Source organism: Podarcis filfolensis (genome assembly GCF_964270895.1).
Source record: "Podarcis filfolensis genome assembly, chromosome: 12".
Lineage (NCBI taxonomy): Eukaryota > Metazoa > Chordata > Lepidosauria > Squamata > Lacertidae > Podarcis > Podarcis filfolensis.
This window is the reverse complement of record NC_139614.1, coordinates 51626104-51645125: the sequence shown is the minus strand read 5'-3', so window position 1 is coordinate 51645125 and position 19022 is coordinate 51626104. Positions and strand designations below refer to the sequence as shown.

General features: G+C 44.3%; 1 protein-coding gene across 1 annotated transcript in view; it reads left to right on the top strand.

Annotated features, from left to right (window-relative positions):
- Positions 1–15077: 15077 nt before the first annotated feature.
- Positions 15078–19022, top strand: part of LOC310746251 (vasoactive intestinal polypeptide receptor 1-like) — a 43951-nt gene continuing 40006 nt past the window's right edge. Inside the window, exon 1 of the mRNA XM_083580109.1 lies at positions 15078–15241. Coding sequence (XP_083436235.1) covers positions 15206–15241 — 36 coding nt within the window. The 5' untranslated portion in view covers positions 15078–15205. The remainder of the gene's footprint in view (positions 15242–19022) is intronic.

The following is a 19022-nucleotide window of genomic DNA, read 5'->3' as shown; positions in this document are numbered from 1 at the left end:
CTGAATTATCCCCAACGAATTTTTTTTGGGGGAAAGTACATTTAAACTTTTTTTTCAATTCATTATGAATTATTTCCCAATACTCGTTTACCCTTTTGCAGGCCCACCACATATGAAAGAACGTCCCCTCAACCTCATTGCATCTCCAGCACTTATCTGATTCAGTCTTATGCATCTTAGCAAGCCTACTCGGAGTGAAATACCATCTATAAATTATTTTCAAGTACTGTAGTTCTCCTGCAAAGAACAGCATGCTGCACACTTCAAATCGCTTTTCCAAAGTTTTCCCCAGAGATTAAAATCTATATTATGTCCTGTATCTCTTGCCCAGTGTGTCATAGATGCTTTGACAAGCTGGTCTTTTGTTTCCCAATCTAATAACAGATTGTGCATTGTAGATAAAAGTTTTTCTTTGTTTTGTAGACGTTCTTTTTCAAATTGTGAGCTTGGGTCCAAAAAACCATTTTCCTGTCTTTTTTTTTTTTTACTTAAAAGAAGAAGAAGAAGAAAAGACAGGGAACCTTTTACATCATATTTGCAGAATCAACAACAAAAATAGACTCCCTGGCAGGATTTAAATAGACATTTACAATTTTATTTACAGAGAACAAGAAATTTACAGAGAACAAGAATATATAAACAGCAGAATGTAACATGGGATGTAATAAACCAGAGACAGAAGTCGAGGGAGGTCAACAGGGAGGGGGGAAACTAGAAAGAGAATGTTGAGAAATGATAATGTAGAATGCCCTCCCACCAGATGTCAAAGAGAAAAACAACTACCAGACTTTTAGAAGACATCTGAAGGCAGCTCTGTTTAGGGAAGCTTTTAATGTTTAAGAGGTTATTGTATTTTAATATTCTGTTGGAAGCAACCCAGAGTGGCTGGGGAAACCCAGCCAGATAGGCAGGGTATAAATTATTATTATTATTATTATTATTATTATTATTATTATTATTTTATTTTATTTTATTTTATTTTATTTTATTTTATTTTATTTTATTTTATTTTATTTTATTTTATTTTATTTTATTTTATTATTTTTATGGATATTTGTTATGAGGAAAGAAAATCAATAAAAATTATTTTTTAAAAAAAATAATTAATCATAGTAGTACAGTGGTACCTCTGGATGCAAATGGGATCTGTTCCAGAGCGCTGTTCACATCCTGAAGCGAACGCAACCCGAGTCTGTCGCGATTTGCCGCTTCCGTGCATGTGCATTATGTCATTTTGAGCGGCTGCGCATGCTCAAGTGGCAAAACCCAGAAGTAAGGCGCCACTACCAAGAAGGCCCTCTGCCTGGTTCCCTGTAACTCCACTTCTCGCAGGGAGGGAACCACCAGAAGACCCTCAGAGCTGGACCTCACTGTCCGGGCTGAACGATGGGGGTGGAGATGCTCCTTCAGGTATACTGGACCGAGGCCATTTAGGACTTTAAAGGTCAGCACTAACATTAATCTTCCTTGAAATTCCCTTTGGAGAAGGACCACTGCCAATGAAAGTAAGGAGGAAGAGTTTGATTCGGTGGAAGTCAGCATCATGTCTCCAGAGGGTCATAATATAGTGCTTGCAGCGAAACAACATCACATTCAGCCTCTTGCCTTGCTAACTGTGATGAGAGAGGGAGTGAGGAGAAAGGGAGGTTGATGCTTTCAATAGAGGTCCCTTGGAGCTGGACCTCAGTGTCCAGGTAGAACGATGGGAGTGGAGACGCTCCTTCAGATATACTGGACCAAAGCCATTTAGGGCTTTAAAGGTCAGCACCAACACTTTGAATTGTGCTCAGAAACGTACTGGGAGCCAATGTAGCTGGTGACTTAAAGGTTATGGGCTAATTTTGTCTCTCTTCTCTTTCATCCTCTTGGTGCCCGTAACATGTGGGATGCCCTCCTTTGTTCATTCATCTGCCCAGCCGGTGCCGTTCCTAAAAGCCATAATTGAGACACCCTCCGCCGCCACCCGCAGACCCCTGGGGTGGCCTGCAATGGAAAAGGCACAAGCGGAAAAGGCTCCCATCCTGCGGCTGTTACAGACCTGCCGGAATGCCTTTTTTAATTATGGTAATTCTGCCTTGACACTGTAATAAACTCTCTGCTGTCGCAAGTCAAACAATTCAAAAGTGGTGGGGGTGGGGAATAGGGGTGAGTGTGGAATTAGGCCAGAATTAGAATCCTGATTTGAAAAGGGCCACTGAATTGAGTTGCTACAGTCAGGTGCTTTGAGCGAAGCAAGACTGAGAAGATGGATTGATAAGGAGAGGGTCGAAATTACAGGGGTGACTTCCCCTCTAGATATCCAAAGCAGAGCCAGATTAAGACCTTTGAGGCCCCAAACACTTAAAAGATTTGGGTGCCTCCCATCTAATTCAAATTCCAAACAATCATAAGTCATAAAACCAGTGAGCTGCACTTATTTATTTATAATTTAATAACTTTTATACAATTTGCTTTTGTGACTATGTGGAACGCAGTTCAGCTACTGATTGATTGATTGATTGTGTGACTGCAGAAATGGATAAAAGCCCCCCATCCAAACAATGACTATCATCAGTGCAGATAAGAAAATTTATTAATTTTAATTTTTATCATCTACAGTACTGTTTTATTTATTTTATAGTACAGTCCATTGGTTATTGCTTTCGTTTTATGGATCAATGGTCTCGTTAGATAGTGAAATTCATGTTAAATTGCTGTTTTAGGGGTTGTTTTTAAAAGCCTGGCACGGATTAATCCGTTCTGCATTACTTTCGATGGGAAAGCGCGCCTTGGTTTGGGAACGCTTTGGTTTTGGAATGGACTTCTGGAATGGATTAGGTTTGAGAACCAAGGGACCACTGTACTTGAAAAGTCAGAGTCACTCCCATTGCTCCGCCCCCTTTTGCCTCTGGCTCCACCCACTATTGATAGGCAGCTCCAGTGAGGTTGCTGGTGTGGCCTTTGGGCTGGAAAAAGTTCCCCAACCCCCAAAAGCTACTCCCTAGCTGCTCTTCAAGCACTGCCCCCTGGCCATTGCTGAGTGTGTCCAAACACACTTTGTGTTTTTCAGGGCTGAGTGGCCGGCAGCAGCCTGAAATGAGAGAGGATTCAGGATCTGGGAGCCATGGAGAAAGCCAGTACACAGGGCCAAAGAATGAGCCGGCACTCTGTTCTCACAAGAAGCTGTGGCGATCAAACAGGGTCCCCGGACGTTTCGCCGTCTATTGATCCCTGTGCCACCACTTTATCTCTCGCTGCCCCCACCCAGGCCCTAGCTGGTACAATACTGAGTCCAGTCAGGGTTAAATTAGAACATAAACTTCTGTTTATTTATTGCAGTTTAACAAGCGTGTGGTTTCATAAACGGTATTGGTCAATTACAATCACGGGGTGCCTATCCAGACCTATAGCTTCCGCTACCTGCTCTCTCTCACTAATCCACCTCTCAGATATTTACTTGTCTTCCTAGCTCCTAACTGTTCCTGACTCCGCTTATTTCGCTACACTAACTCAACCTACCCACAGACTCTATTCACTCCCACGCCAACCAACCTCCCAATGAACTTCTTCCCTTCGCCCCTCCCAGAGCCAGTTTTATAGTCCCTCTGACTCCACCCCCTGGGTTCTGATTGGGTAACTTGTTTAACTATTTCACCTCCAGCACTCTCAATTGTTAATGTCACAGAAGCCTGCAAGCAAAACCTGGGTATAACAATTCTTTCCCCAACAGCTGGTATTCAGGGACACCTCCAGGCTTGACCACTGTAATTCGCTCTACGCGGGGCTGCCCTTGAAGCTGTCCCAGAAACTCCAGCGGGTGCAGAATGCTGCAGCGAGGCTCCTCACGGGGTCTCTGCCATGGGAGCATATTCACCCAGTGCTTTTCAAGCTGCACTGGCTCCCGGTGGTGTATAGGGTCACATTTAAGGTGCTGCTTTTGACCTATAAAGCCCTTCACGGCCTAGGACCCTTGTACCTACGGGACCGCATCTCCTGGTAGAATCATAGAATCATAGAATCATAGAATCATAGAGTTGGAAGAGACCACAAGGGCCATCGAGTCCAACCCCCTGCCAAGCAGGAAACACCATCAGAGCACTCCTGACATATGGTTGTCAAGCCTCTGCTTAAAGACCTCCAAAGAAGGAGACTCCACCACACTCCTTGGCAGCAAATTCCACTGTCGAACAGCTCTTACTGTCAGGAAGTTCTTCCTAATGTTTAGGTGGAATCTTCTTTCTTGTAGTTTGGATCCATTGCTCCGTGTCCGCTTCTCTGGAGCAGCAGAAAACAACCTTTCTCCCTCCTCTATGTGACATCCTTTTATATATTTGAACATGGCTATCATATCACCCCTTAACCTCCTCTTCTCCAGGCTAAACATGCCCAGCTCCCTTAGCCGTTCCTCATAAGGCATCGTTTCCAGGCCTTTGACCATTTTGGTTGCCCTCCTCTGGACACGTTCCAGTTTGTCAGTGTCCTTCTTGAACTGTGGTGCCCAGAACTGGACACAGTACTCCAGGTGAGGTCTGACCAGAGCAGAATACAGTGGCACTATTACTTCCCTTGATCTAGATGCTATACTCCTATTGATGCAGCCCAGAATTGCATTGGCTTTTTTAGCTGCCGCGTCACACTGTTGGCTCATGTCAAGTTTGTGGTCAACCAAGACTCCTAGATCCTTTTCACATGTACTGCTCTCAAGCCAGTATGCCCCACAGAGAGCCTCAAGGTCCATAAATAGCAACATCCTAGTGGTCCCCGGCCCTAAGGAAGTTAGATTGGCTTCAGTCAGAGCCAGGGCCTTTTCAACTCTGGCTCCGGCCTTGTGGAACGCTCTGCCTCATGAGACCAGGGCCCTGCAGGATCTGATTTCTTTCCGCAGGGCCTGTAAGACAGAGTTGTTCCACCTGGCCTTTGGCTTGGAGCCAGTTTGATTCCCTCCCTCTCTTTCTTTTTTCTTTTTCTTCTCCTCCTGCGATGAGGCTACATTTTAATATTTTAATGTTTCAATATTTTAATGTTTTATTTTAATTTTGTTTTTAAGTTGTAATCATTCAACTTTTTTTTATTATTGCTTGTAAGCCGCCCTGAGTCCAGCCTTGGCTGGGGAGGGTGGGGTATAAATAAAAATTATGATGATGATGATGATGATGATGATGATTATATAGCCTCTGATGGTGTAACGTTGGAAAATGTCGATCACTTCTCCTACCTGGGCGGAAAGTTATCTTTCCACAAGGGCCGACATTGATTCTGCAATCCAGCATCGCCTGAGCTCTGCAAGTGCGGCTTTCTCCTGATTGAAGTGCAGAGTGTTTGAGGACCAGGACATTCACAGGGAAACCAAAATGCGTGTTTACAAAGCTATTGAAGTACCAACCTTACTGTATGCTTGTGAAACATGGACCATTTATAAACGCCATCTCCAATTCCTCAAAAGATTCTATCAACGGTGTCTCCGAAAATTTTTACACATCACTTGGGAAGACAGGCGAACTAATATCAGTGACCTGGAAGAAGCAAAGATCACCCATGTTGAAGCAATGATTCTTCAACATCAGCTTCGTTGGACTGGTCATGTTGTGTGGATGCCTGACGATCATCTTCCCAAGCAACTACTCTGTTCTGAACTTAAAAATGGAAAGCGTAATGCTGGTGGTCAACAAAATAGGTTTAAAGACTGTCTCAAGGCAGATCTTAAAAAAATGTAGTATAAACACCAACAACTGGGAAACACTGGCCTGCGAGCGCTCCAGTTGGAGAACAGCCTTGACCAAAGGTGTCATGGGCTTTCAAGACACTTGAACTCAGAACGCAAGGGAGAAATGTGCTAAGAAGAAGGAACGCTTGGCAAATCCACACCATGATCAATTATCACCCAGAAAGCAATGTCCCCACTGTGGAAGGACATGTGGATCCAGAATTGGCCTCCACAGTCACTTACAGACTCATTGTTAAAACCGTGTTTATGGGAGACAATCTTACTCAGCTACGAGGGATCGCCAAAGAAGAAAAAGAAAGAAGAACGTCACCATTGCAGCTAGTAGTCTTCTCCTCCATGCAAAGCCCTCTTTGAAAGCCATCGTAGTTGGGGGCCATCACTGCCTCCTGTGAGAGTGAGTGCCATTGCTGATTTCCGTGGGCCAAAAATTCTACAGTTGAATTTATGAGCAGGCATCACACCATTAGAGGACCATGCCTTTCAAGCCAGTTCCTCCTAGTTGGCCTCCACTCTGGCAGTCGTGGCAACCCATCAACCTGCCCTTGGAGAGTTCGGGCTTAGCCATTTGTCCATTTGGGGGGCTGGGTATGAATTTTCTCTGGAGCTCACTGAGTTTGGTTATTAACAAAGCTCTGACCCCTTAACCCACGATATTGTTTAGTATCTTCCTTCCTCGATGTGGGGTAATGCATTTTCCCCACCCCAAGCAGGTGGACTTATTTAGAAAACTTATCCCCCTGCTCTTCCGATGCATTTGCTCTTTCTATATATAGGGACGCGGGTGGCGCTGTGGGTTAAACCACAGAGCCTAGGACTTGCCAATCAGAAGGTTGGTGGTTCGAATCCCCGCGACAAGGTGAGCTCCTCTTGCTCGGTCCCTGCTCCTGCCAACCTAGCAGTTCAAAAGCACATCAAAGTGCAAGTAGATAAATAGGTACTGCTCTGGCGGGAAGGTAAATGGCGTTTCCGTGCGCTGCTCTGGTTCGCCAGAAGCGGCTTAGTCATGCTGGCCACATGACCCGGAAGCTGTATGCCGGCTCCCTCGGCCAATAAAGCAAGATGAGCACCGCAACCCCGGAGTCGGTCACGACTGGACCTAATGGTCAGGGGTCCCTTTACCTTTATACACACACACACACACACACAAACACAATTTTTTATTAGTTTTTTAACATATCATTTTCAACAGTAATTAAACATACTTCTACATCTTATTCAATTATTTTTGGATTCCATCAGTCCTGTCTGAAAATTTTCCAATCTAATCTCTTAGTAGGCATTTCTTATTTTCCCTATTACATTTCAAACTCATAACCAATATCTCTATCTTTTTCTACTTTGTAACACATCATATATTTCTCCTTACAAAACTTCTTGTAGTCCTGCTAGCGTAATTTGTTGATTACAGTTGCTCTTCAAATAATTCATATACTTCTTCCAATCTTCTGTATATCTCTGGTCCCGCAGGTTTCGAATCCTTCTGATTCATTTGCATTGTGCCAACTGCATTGCCAGGGGGTATTTTTAGCCCATCAAACCGAGTTGCATAACCAGAGCATATGGGACCGCCTTTAAGTTTGATTACTCTTTAATAAAGCTATTCCGCGTTTAATTTTAGCTCTCGGAGAAGTGCGAGGTTGTTCTCCATCTGTCATGCTGGAAAGATTTCTTAAAACACACACACACACACAATGTTTTAATAATTAAGAAATGGAAAGGATTTCATTATCTGAAAGGTTGGAAGATGGTGCTCGATTTGTTGCTGCTGTTGTCGCAGGGCTTGCTAGAAGCCGCCTTAAAGGGGAAGTGTGTCACGCTGCCCTGATCAATGTGACGGAGAGGCGCTGCCACCGCAAAGTTGAATGCACCATCTGGTCCTGCTCTGCACTCTTCTTAAGTGAGTGAATATAGACTTCTTGTGGTGAGTGTGTTTTTAAATGGCTGGGTGATCATTATCTTTAACTCACCTTTCCTCGGGGAAACATTATTGAGTGAAACAGGTGGTGAGTGTCAGGCCTCAGGCCCAGGATGAAAATCAGTTGCTGGAAAATCCATAGCCTTCAGCACTTCTCTGATGAAAATAAGGATGTCATATTCAATGGTGCTGACGGTGCTGCTGATGTGCCGGTATGGTGTAATGGTTAAGAGCGGTGGACTCGTAATCTGGTGAACCGGGTTTGCGTCCCTGCTCCTCCACATGCAGCTGCTGGGTGACCTTGGGCTAGTCACACTTCTTTGAAGTTTCTCAGCCCTATTCACCCCACAGAGTGTTTGCTGTGGGGGAAGAAGGGAAAGGAGATTGTTAGCCACTTTGAGACTCCTTAGGGTGGTGATAAAGCAGGATATCAAATCCAAACTCTTCTCTTCTTATTTATACTCCACCCATCTCACTGGGTTACCCCAGTAACTCTGGGTAGATAGATGATAGATAGATAGATAGATAGATAGATAGATATAGATGATAGATGATAGATAGATAGATGATAGATAGATAGATGATAGATAGATATAGATGATAGATAGATGATAGATAGATAGATAGATAGATAGATGATAGATAGATAGATAGATAGATAGATAGATATAAAGGTAAAGGACCCCTGACAGTTAAGTCCAGTCGCAGATGACTCAGGGGTTGCGGTGCTCATCTCGTTTTACAGGCCGAGGAAGCCAGCATTTGTCCACAGACATTTTTTCCAAGTCATGTGGCCAGCATGACTAAGCTGCTTCTGGCAGAATGGAACACTGAAACCAGAGCAACGCACGGAAACACTGTTTACCTTCCCGCCGGAGCGGTATCTATTTATCTACTTGCACTTTTTTTTTTGCATGCTTTTGAACTGCTAGGTTGGCAGGACCTGGGACCGAGCAACGGGAGCTCACCCTGTCATGGGGATTTGAACCGCCGACCTTCTGATCGGCAAGCCCAAGAGGTTCAGTGGTTTAGACCACAACGCCACCCGCGTCCCATATATATTAACACAGCGGTACCTCGGGTTACAAACTTAATTCATTCCGGAGATCCGTTCTTAACATGAAACCGTTCTTAACCTGAGGCGTGCTTTCACTAATGGGGCCTCCTGCTGCTGCCACGCCACTGGCGTGTGATTTTCGTTCTCATCCTGAGGTAAAGTTTGTAACCTGAGGTACTACTTCCTGGTTAGCGGAGCTTGTAACCTGAAGCGTTTGTAACCTGCAATATTTGTAACCCAAGGCACCACTGTGTATATATATGTGTACACACACACACACACACACACACAATATCAGTGCTTTTTCTGGGGGATGCAGAGGTATGCATACCCCTAAACATTTTGTGAATCTAATGGGAATCTAATGGGAGAAGAAACTATTTAAAAAAAATTAAAAAATAGTTTCTTCTCTAGCACGGTGAATTGTCAGTTCCATTGCTACCCCTGATGGCGGCCTCATTTCCTGCCATGGTGTTTCCTGAGTCACAGATGGAAGCGGGTGTTTAGTGGTGAAGCAGTGTGGAATGTGGATGTGTGATAAAATGAGGTAATGTGAGGTAATGCATGTTCTTTGTACTTTTGTCCATTTACTGAATTAATTTTTCCAGATTTGAAGTATAAAATGGTGATTTTCTTGAGTCAAAGTGAGAGTCCCCCTAAACATTTTTAAGGGGGGGGGAAAGCACTGAACATAATAAAACATTAAATAACTTTCCCACACAGAACTCCCTTCAGATGTCTTTTAAAGGTTGTCTAGTTACTTATCTCCTTGGCTCGGGGGTCACATAACTCTGTACACTGTAACACTTCTCTGAAGAAAATAGGGACGTCCTAAGGAAAAGCGGGACATTCTGGGATCAAATCAGAAGCTGGAATGGCTTCTGTAAATCCAGGACTGTCCCTGGAAAATAGAGACACTTGGATGGTCTGGGAATGACAGCTGTGGAAAGGGGTTAGTGAACTCAGGTGCTGCTTACAGGTTTTTAACAGTTGGCCACAGTGAGAATGAATTGCTCCAGGATAATGGAGTAGATGGTCCTTTGGCCTGATCCTGCAGGTCTCTTCATAAATGAATTGCACTGCACTGAAACTCTGCTCTGGCCTTCCTAGGGCATCTGGTTGGCCACTCTGAGAACAGAATGTTGGACAAGATGGGCCTTTGGCCTGACCCAGCAACATCTTCTGATGTTCTTATGAGAGTCCTATTACATGATGTTCTTCTCTGAGTATCCTTTGGGGACCTTGTGCCACAGACTGCCTGAAGAGGAATGGTGGGAGGCACCAGCTGGTGGACCTCCAAGGGAACCCCCAGGGGAAGAAGGCCCAGGGCCAGGGAACTGATGGTGGGACAAAGACAAATGGTCAGAGGGAGAAGAGGGAGAAGACTGGGAGGAGGAGGTGTCAGAAGCTGTAGAGGCAACAGGGTTTAGTGAGCAGGAAGAGGCTGGGGCAGAGTGCAGTCCAGAATCAGACATAGGAGAGGAGGAGGGCCAGGAAACAGAGGTGGGGCAGGCTGCTGCAGAATCCAGGGAATCGCCCTCTCCTACTGTGGTCAGGTCCCAGAAAATGTGACAGAATGAAGAGGGCGGAGCAACAAGAGACTAGACAAAGGAGCCAGAGATTTGGGAAGGACCCAGTGAACAAGGAGTCTTAGGGAATGGTGGGAAGGCCCTCACAACTACCTCATTGGGGAAGACCTATTGGGAACAGTTGCTGTGATCACTAGTGAAATATACTCAGAGTCCTGTAGTGATTTCATGCTCTTTATTGCAGCTTGTAAAACAGTGAGTGTATTGCCCCCCCAACCCTCAGGCTTTAATAATAATAATAATAATAATAATAATAATAATAATAATAATAATAATTTATTTATACCCCGCCCATCTGGCTGGGTCCCCCCAGCCACTCTGGGCAGCTTCCAACAAAACACTAAAATACTATAACCTATTAAACATTAAAAGCTTCCCTAAACAGGGCTGCCTTTAGATGTCTTCTAAAAGTTTGGTAGTTATTTTTCTCTTTGACATCTGGTGGGAGGGCGTTCCACAGGGCGGGTGCCACTACCGAGAAGGTTCCCTGTAACTTGGCTTGTCGCAGCGAGGGAACCGCCAGAAGGCCCTCGGTGCTGGACCTCAGTGTCTGGGCTGAACGATGGGGGTGGAGACGCTCCTTCAGGTATTTACACAATGAGCCCCGTCTGATTGGCTGATTCTGCTTCCCTCCTGGAGCCTGATTGGTCTTTTCCTGCAGGCCCATCAGCATTCTAGGATCCTACCAGCCTAATAGGCTGATTAACGTCCTCCTGGAGCCTGAATGGTCTTTTCCTGCAAGCCAATCAGTTGTTGCATTCTAGGATCCTACTTGCCTATTGTTGTAGGATCCAAGCTTAGTACATAACAACCAGTTTTGGTTTCTTTGAATGAAGAATTAATTTCAACGACACGGGGTGTTTTATTGCTGACTTACTCCTGTCTCTGGCACCTGATATCTACCTGGCCTCTATGAAAACAGGATGTTGGTCTACAGAGGCCATTGGCTTGACGCAGCAGCCTCTTCTTCTTATCTACATGGCACACTTCAAATATCCTCTACCTCTGCAAGTCTCCTCTCTCCCCTGGCCTTTGTCAGGAGCCTCAGCAGGAGGTGATGTTTTTGTTCCTTTTCTCAATCTGCCAGTGACTTTTATAGAAAGAAACACGAGACCTTTTCCCTTTCTTTCTTTTTAATTGCAGCTGCAACATGTTGTGTGGTGGATTTCACATCCTGCCTGATGGAGACGCATTATGTACCTCCCAATCACCACACTTTCTAATTCTATCCTTTCAAATAACTTCTCTTAATTTCAATCCCATCAGCGTGACAACAATTACGCCATTCGATTCAGCTTTTCCTGGATTCGCTAGCTGTTTTAAGGCCTGGAAATAGTACAGCTTCGTCAGGCCTGATTGCATATAAATAGATTCATGTTGCTTATTTAAAGAGAAAAGGATGAATGAGAGAAGGAAGGAAGGAAGGAAGGAAGGAAGGAAGGAAGGAAGGAAGACGGACTGAAAGAACTTGGCTCATGCTGGGATAGCTCAGTACAGAATGAGGCTCTCAATCTCAGAATAGTGGATTCAAGCCCCACACAGAATCATAGAGTTGGAAGGGACCCTGAGGGTCATTTAGACCAACCCCCTACAATGTAGGAATCTCAGCTAAAGCATCCATGACAGATGTCCATCCAACCTCTGCTTAAAAACCTCCAATGAAAGACAGTCAACCACCTTCCGAAGGAGTCTGTTCCACTGTTGAAAAGCTCTTCCTGATGGAGTATCCTTTCTTGTAACTTGAATTTATTGGTTCAGGTCCTACCTTCCAGAGCAGGACAGCATCTTCCATGTGACTGACAGTGCTTTAGATACTTGTAGATGACATATCTCCTCTTTCCCAGGCTCAACATACCCAACTCCCTCAACTGTTCCTCATAAGTCTTTTTTATAATATTTTTTATTGATTTTCATCATGAAAAATACATATCACACCACATTACAACTTTAACAAATTTTCTCGTTTTTGGACTTCCTTCAGCCTCTCTGACAATCATCCGAATTAAACTTTTTGATTACACATTTCCTAAATTAGCTATTGCCTTCTAACAAACCCTTCCACACCTATTTTTCTTTTTTACAATATTTCTTAGGTTTTTACAGAGCTTCTTTAAATGCCACTAACGTTATTTCATTGTCACTTATGCATTCCCAATATTCCACTAACTTTCCCCAGTCCTCGGTGAACTTTTGATCTCGTAGATATCTGATCTTCCCTGTTAGTTTATCAAGCTCTGCATAGTCCATCAGCTTCATTCTCCACTCCTCCAATGTTGGTACTTGTTCTTGTTTCCAGTTCTGGGCCAGTAATATTCTTGCCGCTGTTACTGCATATTGGAAAAGTTTACAATCCTTTCTATTTATTTCATTTCCTATAATCCCTAAAAGAAAGGCCTCTGGTTTCTTAACAAATGTATATTTCAACATTTTTTTTCAATTCATTATATATCAATTCCCAGAAGCTCTTCACTTTCTTACATTCCCACCACATATGGTAAAAAGTACCATCCTTTTCTTTGCATTTCCAACATTTCTTGCATGTTTTAGACATTTTTGCAAGTTTTACCGGTGTAATATACCAACTGTAAATCATTTTCATAACATTTTCCTTTAACGCAGTACATGCGGTAAATTTGATATTTTCGTTCCATAATTTAATCCAATCATTAAATTGTATATTATATCCAAAATCTCTGACCCAATGTATCATGACAGATTTAACTTCTTCATCCTTTGTATGCCATTCCAGCAATATCTTATACATATCTCCTCTTTCCCAGGCTCAACATACCCAACTCCCTCAACTGTTCCTCATAAGTCTTGGCTTCCAGATCCTCAATCATCTTGTTCGCCCTTTTCTGCACACATTCCAGCTTCTCAAGATCCTTCTTAAATTGCCATGCCCAGAACTGGACACAGGACTCTAGGTGTGGTCTGACCAAGGCAGAATAAATTGGTACTATTCCTTCCCTTGACCTGGACCTTCTATTGTTGCAGCCAATTAGCTTTTTTTTTTTTTTTTTGCTACTGCATCACACTGTTGACTCGTGAAGTTTGTGGTCTGCTAAGACCCCTAGATCCTTTTCACATGTACTACTGGCAAGCCAGGTGTCCCCCATCTTATATTGGTGCAGTTGGTGCAGCTCATCTGGCCCTGGAAGTCTGAATTCATTTAAAGTAGCTTGACATTGCCACCATGAGTTTGACCAAACTGCGGGAGGCAGTGGAAGACAGGAGTGCCTGGCGTGCTCTGGTCCATGGGGTCACAAAGAGTCGGACACGACTAAATGACTAAACAACAAGAACAGACATTGCCATGCCATCTCCTTTTCAATGTTGAGCTGAAATTCCCTCCTTACACCATTTATTCCGTTATCACCAGGTTGGGCATCACTTTCCTTTTGAGTGAAGACAGCAACAAAGTATATGTTGAGCAGTTCCACCTTCTCTCTGGGCAGTGAAGAGAGCTGATTGGCCAGAGAACAGAAGACTGGCAGAAAAGTCTCTCTGAGCCTCTGTAAATTCAAACGGATTAGGGAAGAATGTGGAGACCAGGAAAGAGTGCAGATTTGAGATTTTGGGGAAAACCCTTTTTTAAAAAATCTCTTGACATTCCGCTTGGGAGCCGGCCAGAGTGACTGGGAAAACCCAATCAGACGGGCAGGGTATAAATATATTATTATTATTATTATTATTATTATTATTATTATTATTATTATTAGTGCTGGTTGACTGAATGGACCAGCCTCCACTGATTTTAATTGGGGAGGAGGAAGCAATACAGTGAGCACAAACACTAGAATCCCATGACAATTAATGGTTTGCAACCACCCATTAAAGCGATGTTCTCCATTTGCAATCTATATTAATTAACTTGTGGAGCCCTCAGCCCCACAGGATCCCAAATCTGTGCATACCACATATTCTTATAAGTCCCCCATTGAAAGGACGTGTTTGATGCTCCACCCAACTTTTCACCTCTGGCCATACCCACCCATCTGACCCCTGAAAGGTTGTCTATGAGGGAATGTGGCCCCTGAGCTACAGAAAGCTTCGCCATCCCAGCTGTGTAGTGTGTTGTGCATTTTTTAATAGAAAATTGCTGGAGGTTCCAACAAAGGAAGGATGGCTTTTCAAAACGACGGAGTACGTGAACTGGTGAGATGAACAGCAAAGATTAGCGACCGAAATGACGGGAAATTCCTTGAGGACTAGAAACGTTTCATTGAGTATTATTGTGAGATGAAAACGTGAGCAGGATTTGAAATATGAGCAGCAGTGTTAATATACAGTGGTACCTCAGGTTACATACGCTTCAGGTTACATACGCTTCAGGTTACAGACTCCACTAACCCAGAAATAGTGCTTCAGGTTAAGAACTTTGCTTCAGGATGAGAACAGAAATAAGGCTCCGGTGGCGCAGCGGCAGCGGGAGGCCCCATTAGCTAAAGTGGTGCTTCAGGTTAAGAACAGTTTCAGGTTAAGAACGGACCTCCGGAACAAATTAAATACTTAACCTGAGGTACCACTGTATTAAGATAAATACATTAGAGAGGATGTATTGAATATTAAATTATATGTAAAATATACAGCATTTAAGGGTATTCAGTGTGGAAGGGAAGTCAATGGAGAAAGCAATTTACGGTCTGTACAGTTTTTTTCTTGAGAAATCAATAAAAAAGATTTATTTTTATTTATTTATTTAAAAGAACATTACAGTGATAGCAATAGCAATAATAGTCATTATTCCTGTCTTTCTACTACTGCTGGTAAGTTGCTAATGAAGATGGTGCTTTTGCTTACCTGTGAGGACTGGAGCCTGCAGGGAGAATTGCTCCTTGAAAGCCGAGCTGAGAAGGTGTATCTTAGAGGCGGTGCTTGATTGGTGTGGATCGTCAGCTGTGTGCCGGCAGGGACAGAATCTCCTGCCGCGACTGAAGATGCTACTAACTTTCTGCTCGCTGTTCTTCCCCTTGGTAAGTGAATCCATTGTTTGCTTTTCCAGGGAGCGAAATCCTTAGACAGCCTGCTCCTCTTTGGGAGAAGCTCGTTTGTGCCTTCGCAAAGTGTCAGCTTATTCCTTTCTAAGGGTCCATGAGGAGCCCTTAAAAGCCTCTGGGCATCCTGCAGTGCTCCACTGAGGCGGTTTAAGAAGAGTTAAATAGGCAGATTACTGCTCTTTCATTGCAGTTTTGAGAGTGGAACAGACAGAAATGGGTTGAGGTCACCGGTTAGTGAGGACCACAGAGGTGTGATCTTAGGAACCGGGAGTGTGGCATGTTGTTGTTGTTTAGTCGTTTAGTCGTGTCCGACTCTTCGTGACCCCATGGACCAGAGCACGCCAGGCACTTCTGTCTTCCACTGCCTCCCGCAGTTTCGTCAAACTCATGCTGGTAGCTTCGAGAACACTGTCCAACCATCTCGTCCTCTGTCGTCCCCTTCTCCTTGTGCCCTCCATCTTTCCCAACATCAGGGTCTTTTCCAGGGAGTCTTCTCTTCTCATGAGGTGGCCAAAGTACTGGAGCCTCAGCTTCAGGATCTGTCCTTCCAGTGAGCGCTCAGGGCTGATTTCCTTCAGAATGGAGAGGTTTGATCTTCTTGCAGTTCATGGGACTCTCAAGAGTTTCCTCCAGCACCATAATTCAAAAGCGTCAATTCTTCTGCAATCAGCCTTCTTGATGGTCCAGCTCTCACTTCCATACATCACTACTGGGAAAACCATAGCTTTAACTATACGGACCTTTGTTGGCAAGGTGATGCCTCTGCTTTTTTGATGTCTGATGTCTCTGGCATGAGAAGCTGGCAATTATTCTCAGGTGAATTCATACAGGGAGCAAGGACACAACAGGGCACGTCTATGTGTGTTGTGCCAGCAGCTGAGGTTATCGGACGCTTTGCCGCTTCCACTCTCAGCTATGGCTTAAATAATTGTTGCCGCTGCTGAACTTCTGCTGTGGAGACAGCGTTTGTCTTCGTCTGATGGCTCAAGGAGCACTAGGAAGGCCAAATCCCAGCGATGGGGGTCACCATCACTGACTTTTCTTTTTACTGGGAATTTTAACAGAAGGAAAAATGGGGGAGAGAAGAGAATGGAGAAAGCAGAAGGGAGAGGAGAGGGGCAGAAATGCAGAGAAGACAAATATTGGTAATGGAGTCTCATCTTTCAGGATGGGTTTAAAAATGGATATTCAGAACTATTATTATTATTATTTATACCCTGCCCATCTGGCTGGGTCTCCCCAGCCACTCTGGGCGGCTTCCAACAAAGTATTAAAATACAGTGGTCTGTTAAACATTAAAAGCTTCCCTAAACAGGGCTGCCTTCATGTCTTCTAAAAGTCTGGTAGTTGTTCTTCTTTTTGACATCTGGTGGGAGGGTGTTTCACAGGGTGGGTGCCACTACCGAGAAGGCCCTCTGCCTGGTTCCCTGTAACTTGGCTTCTCGCAATGAGGGAACCGCCAGAAGGCCCTCGGCGCTGGACCTCGGTGTCTGGGCTGGACTTTGGGGTGGAGATATTCCTTCAGGTATACTGGACCGAGGCCGTTTAGGGCGTTAAAGGTCAGCACCAACACTTTGAATTGTGCTCGGAAACTATCTGAATATCTAACATAAGAATCACAGAATTGTAGAATTGGGCGGGACACTGGGGTTCATCTAGCCCAGTGTTTCTAAACTTGGGTCTCCAGCTGTTTTTGGACCACAATTCCCATTATCCCTGACCACTGGTCTTGCTAGCTAGGGATGATGGGAGCTGTAGTCCAGAAACAATTGCAGACCGAAGTTTGTGAAACACTGGTCAAGTCCCAACCCCCTTCAATCTCAACTAAAGCATCCATGATGGATGGTCATCTAATGTCTGCTTAAAACCCTGCAAGGAAGGAGGGTCCACAACCCCCTTAGGGCTCAGACCAATGGGATCAGACCAACACTCTGTTTCTCACAGTGGCCAACCAAATGCCTGTGGGAAACCTGCGGTCAGGATTCGAGCGCAAGAGCTGTCTCCCTTCCTGCCGTTTACAGCAACTGGGATTCAGGAGGAAAGCGTGGAGGCAGAGCATAGTCAGCATGGCTAGCAGCCATCGATAATTGCCTTTTCTTCCTTCGTGAATTTGTCCAATCCTCTTTCGAAGGCACCCAACTCGGTGGCCTTCGCTGCCTCCTTTAGGAGTGAGTTCCAGAGTTTAATGTAAATTACTAAAGGCAGATCTGGTTCACTCGCTGGAAACCCAGCCAGATGGGTGGGCTATGATTAATAAATTATTATTATTATTATTATTATTATTATTATTATTGGACGCGGGTGGCGCTGTGGGTTAAACCACAGAGCCTAGGACTTGCCGATCAGAAGGTCGGCGGTTCGAATCCGCGCGACGGGGTGAGTTCCCGTTGCTCAGTCCCTGCTCCTGCCAACCTAGCAGTTCGAAAGGACGTCAAAGTGCAAGTAGATAAATAGGTACCGCTCCGGCGGGAAGGTAAACGACGTTTCCGTGTGCTGCTCTGGTTCGCCAGAAGTGGCTTAGTCATGCTGGCCACATTACCTGGAAGCTGTACGCCGGCTCCCTCGGCCAATAAAGCGAGATGAGTGCTGCAACCCTAGAGTCGGCCACAACTGGACCTAATGGTCAGGGGTCCCTTTACCCCTTTACCCTTTACCTATTATTATTATTATTATTATTATTATTATTATTATTATTATTATTGATTTATTTTTCTTGTTCCCTGAGATCCACAGGCTCTTTTGTACTTAGGGAACTTGCTTGAATGCAGGAAACTTCCACATCACGATTGCTTTCTGCACTCACATTCCTTTAGGGATCAATGGCGACCTCATTCCTATTTTTCTCTCTTCTGATAACAGTAGAGCCTAATTCATCCTTCTTCTTCTTTTAAGCTTTCTTGAGTCCAAGTAGCGGTTTCCTTGAATGCATGGCAAAAATGAGAGAGAGTTTTAAATCAAAAATATTGTTTCAGTTATGGCTAGATAAGCAAGGGGAGTGGGGCGTTTGTACCCACGCTAGCAATGATGACAGCTTTTTGTTTTTTCACTTCGGCCTCCTTAAGAAGGAGTTTGAACAGATTTCTTGGGCTCACTTGGGTGTTTGTAAGCGGAACGTTGTGACATTTGCGTTTCGGAAAAAACAGGTTTTTGGCTCAAATTCAATTCCCGTCTTCTCAGAAAAGGGTGAGTTGTTTCTGAACACACACACACACACACGATACCACAAATTAATACAAGGAAGGAGAGTTAAAATAAGAAATCTGGACATGAAAATCTAGAAAAGGGCATTCACAGGAGCCTGATTGCCCAAGCCCTGACTGAGGTAAAAAATCCACAGCACTTGCATCTCAGTTTGGCAGCCAGTCAGAATCCATTTCTGAAGGCCCTGTATTTTTTAAGGCCTGGAAGTACATCTGGAAACCTAAAGGAAACTGTCAGGGAGACAAAGGCATACTCATTTCACAACAGAAAAATGGGTGCTGCCCCCGATCCCCTCCGCAAAATAGGCAAAGCACATACACCCTCCCCAAAGCAAATAAAATATAGGCAACAAAAGGGGAAGGGCAGCTCCCTGGAATAGGCAACCCTTCAATCTACCCCCATACAAATACTTACATACAGTGGTACCTTGGTTCTCAAACTTAACCCATTCCAGAAGTCCGTTCCAAAACCAAAGCGTTCCCAAACCAAGGCGCGCTTTCCCATGGAAAGTCATGCAAAACGGATTAATCCATTCAAGACTTTTAAAAACAACCCC